The sequence below is a fragment of the Pararge aegeria genome, chromosome Z (genome assembly GCF_905163445.1).
Source record: "Pararge aegeria chromosome Z, ilParAegt1.1, whole genome shotgun sequence".
Taxonomy (NCBI): Eukaryota; Metazoa; Arthropoda; class Insecta; order Lepidoptera; family Nymphalidae; genus Pararge; species Pararge aegeria.
In genome coordinates, this window is record NC_053208.1 from 22,440,526 (window position 1) to 22,450,274 (window position 9,749).

The 9,749-nt window shown below is 34.4% G+C and overlaps 1 protein-coding gene across 1 annotated transcript; it reads right to left on the bottom strand.

The window, feature by feature from the left end:
• Positions 1–1,849: 1,849 nt before the first annotated feature.
• On the bottom strand, positions 1,850–9,429 carry LOC120636399. Its single transcript, XM_039907860.1, has 4 exons — positions 9,359–9,429; positions 6,610–6,769; positions 4,699–4,840; positions 1,850–2,624 (listed from the first exon to the last, which is right to left on the bottom strand). Exons 2-4 carry the CDS (start codon positions 6,735–6,737, stop codon positions 2,532–2,534), a joined length of 363 nt encoding a protein of 120 aa, XP_039763794.1. The 5' UTR covers positions 6,738–6,769; positions 9,359–9,429; the 3' UTR covers positions 1,850–2,531.
• Positions 9,430–9,749: the final 320 nt, after the last annotated feature.

A 9,749-nucleotide genomic window follows, 5' to 3' on the forward strand; every position in this document is an offset into this window, starting at 1 on the left:
AAAGAATAAAAATAAAATTATTATAGTTTCAGGTCAGGACTCGTATACAAAAGAATATCAAAATAAAGAGATTAAAATAAAAGTTAACATTAATTAACATACAAAATAGACCAAATAAATTATAATTCTAACATTAAAACCAAAAATTAAAAATTAAAATTACAATTAAAAAGAAAACTTTTATATTATTTCAGGTTCGGAGTCTGGTGCACTTTTTTACTGGTAAAACTGTATCAGTAATTATAAAAGGATATATTTTATCGTTCTAGTCGTTCTAGATAAAACTAATATAACCTACTACTAACTACTCTCTACTACTACTCGTTTTATACAACGCTATTGATTGGGTATCTGTATTATATTACACCATTTGCTTTTATGCCTGTTCTTCAACTAATCGTTACTTAGAACGACGATAACGATAAGATATCAACTAGTTTGAATACTCGTTTGGGCCTTTATATTTCATACCACTCGTTTGTATTTCATGAACTAACCATATGTTTAATGTTTTTCTGTCTTTCCTACTATATATATTTTGGCAAACGAGCAAGTGGGTCACCTGATGTTTAGTGATCACCGCCGCCCATAAACATCTGCAGCACCAGAGGAGCCACCGATGCGTTGCCGGCTTTTAAGGAGTTTGCTGTTCCAACCCTTGAATGTCCCTAGATTTTATTTTGGAGGAAACTCATCTGATGGGAGATTGTTCCACAATTTGCAAGTGCGCGGTAGAAATGTTATGGTACTTCGAATTTTAGAAGATTATGAGGGTGGAATTTATTACTACGCCGTAATGTAACTAACTTACTACTAACTGTACAGATTACTGTGATAACGCCATTGTTTGAGCACATGGATAATATTACATTACCTACCTTAACCTACCTATGCTTGACTATTGATTAAGCATAATTGCGCGTTCTATAACTTATCCCTACCTAGAACGACTAGGACGATATTTTTTTCTACCTTTAAGTAAATGTTACGAAATAAAGAAAAACTTAATGAGAATAAAGCAGAAGCTCACAGTTAAACTGAAAATAATTTTTACTTCTTAAATATTTTTTCGTAATAATTTATTGACTATTTCGTATTGCGTCGCGCAGCTAGTAAAAATATACCTATCAATATGTACACGAAGGGCCATGTTTAAAACTGTAGTTCCGGAATTTGTTTTGTTGTTTGTATAATTATTTTCGGTAACTTGGCAATGAAACAGTGAAAGGTATGTCCAACCAATGATTTTTTTTTTTGTTTGTTATCTGAAATATGTATTATTGTTTTAAACCTAGTAAAAACAAAAGAAGAGAGTTATACCTTAGAACTGTGCAACCTATTTATAAATTTAAATGTCGTGACCGTACGAACTAAAATAATAACGTATCAATTATATGCGGTGTAATACTGGGTAAAAACTAAAACTAAAATGTAGCAATATCTATCTAAATTAACAGAGTTGTATGTAATTTTAAGTAATTAAGTTTCGTGTTGGGAGATATTTCTGATGTAAAATATTTCATTCAATCAATGAAACTAGATAAATAACTGTGCTTCAATTGATTTTTAAGGTCTGAGGCTCAAACTCTTCTACTGTGAATCGACAATGTTATGAACCAATTACGATACACCCTTAAAAACCAGTCAATTTATATTTAAATTCAGCTCCAGCTAACATAGTGAAGAACGGCAAGGACGGCACTACTTAAATTATAAACAAACCAATAATATTATAAGCAATTGTAGCACCAGAATAATAATAATATCAAAGTTAAAATTAGAATTCAACGTAAAAAATAAGCAACGTTATTTATAGTGATTTCTATAATAATCCTTATAATAATCCTAAACGTTTTTCACTCAAGTCTAAAATGAGTGTTTTGGTTGTTCACATAAAACCGTGCTGTAAGTTAGGGATTATTAAACAACACAAACATGGAAGTTAAACAATTGTGCTACCTTCACATGTAGATAAAAGCATAATAAATGAATACAACATGTTTTAAATTTGATGGTAAAACGGTACCAAACACAAAAAAGTTTGATGTTCGTGCGTCCGTTTAAACTAGTAAGTCCCAAAGTAGTCCAAGTGGACCTCCAGAGGTGGGGCCAAGCTATTCGGAAACACAAGTTGTAAAATGGGGTCAATTAAAATAGAAATAAGCAAAAGTTTTGGCGTGGCTTTACTTATCAATATAAAAAGATAATAAATAAACTAAAAAAATAAGAGAGCAAAATTCGAGTCGATCAATTTATAGGACGTCATTTTATCAAAAATAGTCGTACCTACTACGTCTTTAAAAAAAGAAGATGCCATGTTTGCGCGAATCAACTCAGCCGCGACGCGAGTTTCAATCGTCAGATGTAATCTTTACATTTTTTGACCAGATGTTGGTTTGTGTTTTTGGTTTTGGGAATATGGGCGAAACTTTAAGAGTTTGAAAACGGTCTGGAGTAATAAAAAGTTTGGATACCTCTGGTTTAAAAGGACGTACGCACTTAGCCTAAATAAATATTGGTAAAAGTTTTGTTTATCCGACGTTTCGCAATTTTGGTACAACTTGTCCTGTTATATCTGCAACATCAATTTCGTCGACCACCGGTTCCCACAAGTTGAACACCAACTATAAGGGGAAAATATACTTATATTTATGTAGAAAATCAAATACGGAATACTAAAACAGTTGACTAATTTATTACTACGTATTTTTAAATATAATTTTGAATGCTGGTATAAGCCACTAGTTTACTATAAAATGGGATTTCTTCACTCTTTGATTCGCAAAATTATTATATTACAAAAAATCTTAATTCATTTATTACAAGTAGGCGCAGCCCAATTTACAAGCACTTTGAAACGTCAAGTCAATCTGTTTTTAGTGACTCTACCACCGGTTTGGAAGGCAGAATTATGTCAATAGTTATGGTGAATAATAAGAAATACTGCCCTATGATGTTCGAAAGTATTAACTATCAATCTCTATCTTTCAAAATTTCTAGAAAAATACGATAGCTTATCCTATTTTTTAAGAAATTGAAGATTTTGTTCATATAAATTGCAAATTATATTTGAAAAAAAATATTTTGGCGAAAACGCTTGCCGGGTGTCACGGGCCATGGCCGTACCTACTTGCGTCGTCATAGACTAATCAGAGCTTTAATAAGTCCTTGTTACATAGCTTTTGATAACAAAAAACTTAGCAACTGATAGTTTGAAATCTCAAAATATAGGCCGACAATTTCGAAGTTGAAGCTGTATAAAAATATGTGACGTCATATTTTTGAATTCGGCGTTTCACCTGTCATGGCGGATCACTAGATTTTACAGTTTTATTTATTAAAAATAAATACCTATCTCACCTAGATTTTTTTTTTTTTTTATGTAGATTAGAATTTAACAAAGTTTAATAAGAAAGTGGAGTGCTATTACACATCATACACAATATTAATATAAGAAGCAAAAATAAACTTGTAGTGCAGTTCACTAGGCTGCAGAAAATTATTAATTCATTTATGGGTAATTTATATTAAATAATATTTATTTTTAACCTTTATTTAAACTACGTCTAAGAAGTCTCTCAATATGTTCAATGTTTATAATACAATAAGCTTATAGAAATATCCTATTAAAATATTAAGAATTACAGGTGTGATAAAAAAGCATGTACTTGAATTGCTCTAACTTGATAGCTAGATATTAATTCGACTTTGAGATGGTTGTAAAAAAAAAACCTGTCTGGTTGTAAAAAAGTTCGTTGTGCGCTCTTCTTAGACCAGGGCGCGTTTGGAACCGTTCTAGCTTTAATTATTACCAATGTATGTATGTTACATTAAAAAAAAATTTTTGAATTTGAATTTACTTATTTCATGTATTCTATGTATCATTTATCGTCATTTCATGTATCATTAGTTAAATACTTAAAATATTTTAGCGATTCTTAGCGACTGTTATAATGCCTATTTTATTCTACACTTACTAAATAATAAACAGGTCTATGGACATTCTAGGCGTTACTTATAGACCTTTACTATAGAGGTATTTATAATAGTTATTTTTTTGCATTGATTTAGTTAAGCTTGGTATTAAAATATTCGCTACTATCCCTATCCCTATCCATACTAATATTATAAATGTCAATGTAAGTTTGTTTGTTACGCTTTCACGCAAAAACTACTTAACCGATCCTCATGAAACTTTATACCCATATTCTTGGAAGTGTTAGAAGTAACATAGGATACTTTTTATCCCGACATGAAACTCGGTTCCTTTGGGAGAGGGGAGGAGTGTTTGACGATTTTTCACCATAACTCCGACAAATTATAACCGATTTAAATAATAATTTTTGTACTATAGACGTTAATGTGTTTAATTTTGCCCAAACTTTGTTGGAGATAGAGGAAAGAACTCCTCAGCGGACAGCACCAATCCCTTAAGGCTTAGCGATACTACACACTTTAATTTTTTTTAGATCTACAACTAAATTTAATACCACATTTAAAAACAAAAACATACGCAGACAAAGTCGCGGGCAACAGCTATAAATTATATATAATAGCCGAAACTAAAATAAAACAACAAAATCATTTGTTTTTTTATCATTCCGATCTGTATCTACAACTGTACGAGGCGGGCGAACCTAACTAACTCATATAAAAAAATGTCGTAATTGGTTCTTATTAGTAAGTAAATGTTTAAACCTCGTTATCTCCTGACGCTTCTTCGATGATGTTCAGTAGTGCCAGTAGCTCGGTCGCTGGCAGCAAGATCTCTTCATGATCATCAGCATTGTTGTCATCTGGTACGGCCGCGTCGTCGGATGCAGTGTTTCGGTTTTGGGAACTGGTATGTATATGAATGATCACATTAGAACTGTACAATATGGCGAAAATAAAATACGTTTAGTGAACACAATAATAATACTGATTAATAAATGTTAAAAAGTTCTCATCAAATAATTTAATTTAATGTAAGTCCTGTGAATATAATTTTATTTAATGTAAATAGGTACTATATATTCATTGGATAAATACTTAAAATATTTTAGCGATTCTTTGTGACTGTTATCATGCCTATTTCATTGTACCCTAACTTATGGTAACAATTTAAATATGCATGTCTGAGAGTAATGTAATCAACGGCATGTGAAGTCTAGCAATCCGTGCTTTTCCAGCGTAGACTATGGTCGGTAGACTACGGCCTAAACCCTTCTCAGTCTGAGAGGAAAACATGCCTTGTAGAAGATCAGTAATGGGTTGATGTTGATGATGATGGTGACGATGATGATGATGATGGTGACGACGATGATGGTGATGATGATGACGATGATGATGGTGATGATAATGAGGATGATGGTGATGATGATAATGATGTTGATGATGATGATGATAATGATGATGAAGAGGATGATGGTGATAATAATGATGACGATGATGAGGATAATGATGATGATGATGATGGTAATTATAATGATGATGATGATGGCGATGATGATAATGATGATGATGGTAATGGTGATTATAATGATGATGATAATGATAATGATAATGATGATGATAATGATGATGATAATGATAATGATAATGATGATGATAATGATGATGATAATGATGATGATGATGATGATGATGATGATAATACCGCTGTCTAATATCGTCGAAAGCCCGCAAGATCGTAATTTAGGTGGAGAAATGAGACTGAGTCTAAGAAGCTCTCACTAAGTTTAATCACTAGAGGCGAGAATCAAACATGACAAGATGACGATGAATAATTAGCCCTTGGGGTGTGGATGATTGTAGTTAGCGGTAGGTAAGGTAGAAAATATTTATTAACTCAGTATGATAAATCTTTGGAATACTGACCCCTAAACTTAGGGGCCAGTGCCTTCCCAAACATTGATTCAATCATTGAGATAATATATAGTGCACTTTAACAAAGGAAACTTTACAAAGGTGTGTCGAGTTCTCTAACGGTTAAGTGAGAATAGCATGCTGACTGAAACGCGTGTGCATGTGTGTGTGTTTATGTTTGTGTGTGTATGTGTCAGTGCGCCTATCTGTACGTAAATGTTGTGAGTGTATCATGTGTTTCGTTTATAAGGTTATATGATGTTGGAAACTAAACATGTATTTTTAAACCTTTTTTGTTTCATCGTAGTTATACGTTATGAAGGGATTTTTTTAATACTTTTAAGTCTATGACTAGTAAAATGAGAAATTTTTGTCTTTTTATTCAAGCATTAAGGCCTAAGTAATTAAACTGTCTTCTAGAACAGGCAGTTTTTGTTCTAGGTAAGGCAATGTATGTTCGTTCGTCTTGAATTGTCATCTGTTAAAAATGGGCACGGTATTGGCCTTTAGCTGAGCTATCGCTCAGACCATATTATAAGAGACGGACGGTTTTCACAGTTATCTACATGACCACTGAGAAAAGTTTAACAAAAGAGAAGTCGAGACAAGAAGACATGACAATATACACATTATCATGAAGAGAAGAGCTATAACAAGCAGACAAAGACCAGCAGGGCTAATCAATAATACCAATGTCCAGGAGTGGCCGTCCACAAGCTGGCGAGATGGTGTAGTTGACCTGTACAGTGTAGCTCTACGTACCGAGTAACTGCCGCAGCATTTTCCCTATCTGCCGCAGCATCTTTCGTATCTGCCGCAGCAATTTCCATATCTGCTGCAGCATTTTCCGTATCTGCCGCAGCATTTTCCATCTTTGACGCCTTAGACATCTTGTTTAATACGGTGCCTGTATTTCACCAACCTAGAACAAAATAATATTTTTATTATCATCGGAAAAATCAGCGCAAAAAAACATAAAAAGAAAAATATACCCTTTTAAATAAAGCCCTTTTAAAAGTCGGTAAATAAGAAAGAGAAGCATTGGAAATTGTAGGTATTAATCTCTCTCTAGAAGTTAAAAGCTAAATTTACTAAAAATCGCTAAAGTAAATCTGAATACCGCGCGTGAAGCAGAAGTCTGCTTAGTGCGCGTGATTTAGATGTATAGATCCCTACTAATTAAGTAATTCAATACTAATTACTTTCATTCTTGGGAACTCACAACGGCAAGGTGTATCTATCTTTCTACATCTACACGTAAAGCTGAAGAAGGCAGATTTAAAAAGTCTTCGCTTGCATGTGTCCAGATTCTCCAAGACCTCGCATTATAATGGTCCTAGGGACCATCTTCATTTTCTTGGCACCTAGGGTGTAACAGTTACCGAGCAGGTGGGCGATGATGGATCGGGCTATATTTCGTGTACTGGCTAATGAAATGTATGGAAAAAAAATAAACCTAGGTGTTAGAGGTTGTCCAAAGTTGTGGGCGACCGCTAAAATTCCACCCAGTATGATGTTTTCAATGGGACGGGTAAATCACTAGACTGGCCACCCATACACCGCTCACTACCCATCGAGTTGCTCCAGTCGAATATTCTAGATGGGGTGTTAGGCGGATCGATACAGTCGCTGCCCGATTTTCCCACCCACCTACAATCTACTTGTGTACGGGTAGAACATAATGGATTAACAGGGTTGTCAAAAATATTTTTTGTTACTCAGTTAATGTGTTGCTGAGTTAGATACTAAATGAGCATGTTATTACTAGGTTTTATAGTAAGTCTAAGTAAAGTGTCATTCGAAGGAAGAAGTGTGGTGGTGTTTATCTTTGTAATCAATTCATAGGATTCCTTCTGAGTCCCAAGAGACTATTGCCATGATTTTCCCAGCTGATTGTGACACCTTAATTACACTCTCTTTGTCTTTCCTACAGAGGTCAAAAAATGCTCGAGAACGCGCTGTTGTTTTTTAATCAACGTGAGCATTCGGCACCCATTTTGCGCTGACTATACTTAGTCATGCCAAGATGGCTGCGAAGAATTCTCTAGCTGGCATCATATTATATTAAATAAATTATTCGATATACTCAATATTTACGGAGTGATCACCTCGATCGGCACTTCTGGCCGTGGGTCGTCTTCAAGTGACTCCCTGCCTTTTTATAAAGAGGGTATGCCAAACCCTAGTCTTCCTTTGACAAAAATTCCCGTAAATGAATGACAACTCTTCCAGTATGGTCTGGTCTTTCTCTGGTTAGGAACTGAATAATAGTGTTGAACTCGATTTTCTCCATATTTCACAATTTTTTCCCGTTTGCCTTGTTTGGTACTTAATAGCTCAAAGACTTACTCTATAAGAACCTAACTCAGCGACACATTCAATGAGTTATATGAAACCAAAATCAAAGCTTTTGACAACCCTATTAATCCATCGCAAATATGTGCGTGTTATGAAGAGGACAGGAAACGAATATCCTGAACTGTTCATGTAAGTTTCACAAAATGGTGGACAAATTATTTAATGGCCATCCGAACCGTCTATTCTGCGCATGCGTAATATGTTCGGATTTATTCTGGAAACCCTGGGGTGGTTGGGATGTAATTTTAGCAATACCTATATTGATTTTCAAAGGTAAAAAAGTTATTCTACACCAGCGCCTTATATTCTGTACATGCGTCTTGGCTTAAAGACAGCCAGTAACCGCTTAGGAGATAGGGCTGTATTCGCAGTAATATTTTTAGAATATCTTTACAGATGTCTTTTCAATTGTGCCTGTTATTATTATTTCTGATAAGTACTTACCTACTTGTGTTTAATTTTTCCCTTACCGTATTTTCTGTTTCACAATTGCCGTAGCCACTCGCCCATACACGCCACACACAACACTGACAGTATGAGATAGTAAATCAAATGAACGAATAACTAAATTATCATATTTTAAAATCACAGCATCATAAAGCACAACCAGAGGCTGCAAATACTGAACTCAAAATATGGGCGGTTCAGAAAATCAATAATCTATTACAGTTCGGCCAACCCACAAGTTGGTGCTACGGCGCATGTGCTACCATTATCTATTGAAAGATGGCAGCATGAAAACAAGTAATGAAATAAAAAATTAACTAAATTATTATGAACTAAATCAGAAGCACAAACCAGTGATTTAATATTACACATAAGCTCACTATACGTAACACAACCGAAGGTAACTAATTTTGGCGACAAAATGGACGACAAAGAAAATCAATACTCTGCGATTCAGCCAACGCTTTACATTGCAGTGATACAATTATGCCATGGCCGCATTATCTATATAACGAGAAGAGTCACGTAATTATTACGCCTACCCGTAGATAATTTAGGTAATTACTAACATATAGATTTTAGGGCAGTAGTTTCTGCTTACTAACTATCCTTGCCACACATCCACACACACACACAATGCAAAAAGTAATAAAATCTATGTACAATAAGCTAAATTATTCAAAACTAAATGAAAAGAAACACGAACCTGTTAATTTAATTAGTAGTTAAAGCTCACAGCACGGAGCACCTCAAAAGACGACTGGTTCTTGAAACAAGATGGACGAGAAAGAAAATCAATACTCTGCAGTTTAGCCAACACTCTAGTGGCTAACTTGAGGGATATGCTGTTGTTTTTTAGCAATTAGAGTACAGACTACTTGCTGTGTCTGTGCTACCATTACTAAAAAAAACAAAGCATGGAAACAGAAATAACTGTGGGACTTTAAGCCACGGAGTAGTTTAATTGGTTGGGTAAGCAACATATTCAACACATTCAACTAGGAGGTAATGCAATGTCTTACATTACGGGCGGTGGGATAAATCCGAAGAGGAATAACTACCGAGCGTAGGAGGGTGTTGCTTCGAGAATACTGAGT

Coding starts and splice junctions, on each gene's coding strand:
- LOC120636399 (XM_039907860.1), bottom strand. CDS start 6,737: ATGTCTAAGGCGTCAAAGATGGAAAATGCTGCGGCAGATACGGAAAAT. Junction 4,841..6,609: donor AATGCTGCGGCAGTTACTCG/GTACGTAGAGCT, acceptor TATACATACCAG/TTCCCAAAACCGAAACACTG. Junction 2,625..4,698: donor AAGCGTCAGGAGATAACGAG/GTTTAAACATTT, acceptor TTCCCCTTATAG/TTGGTGTTCAACTTGTGGGA.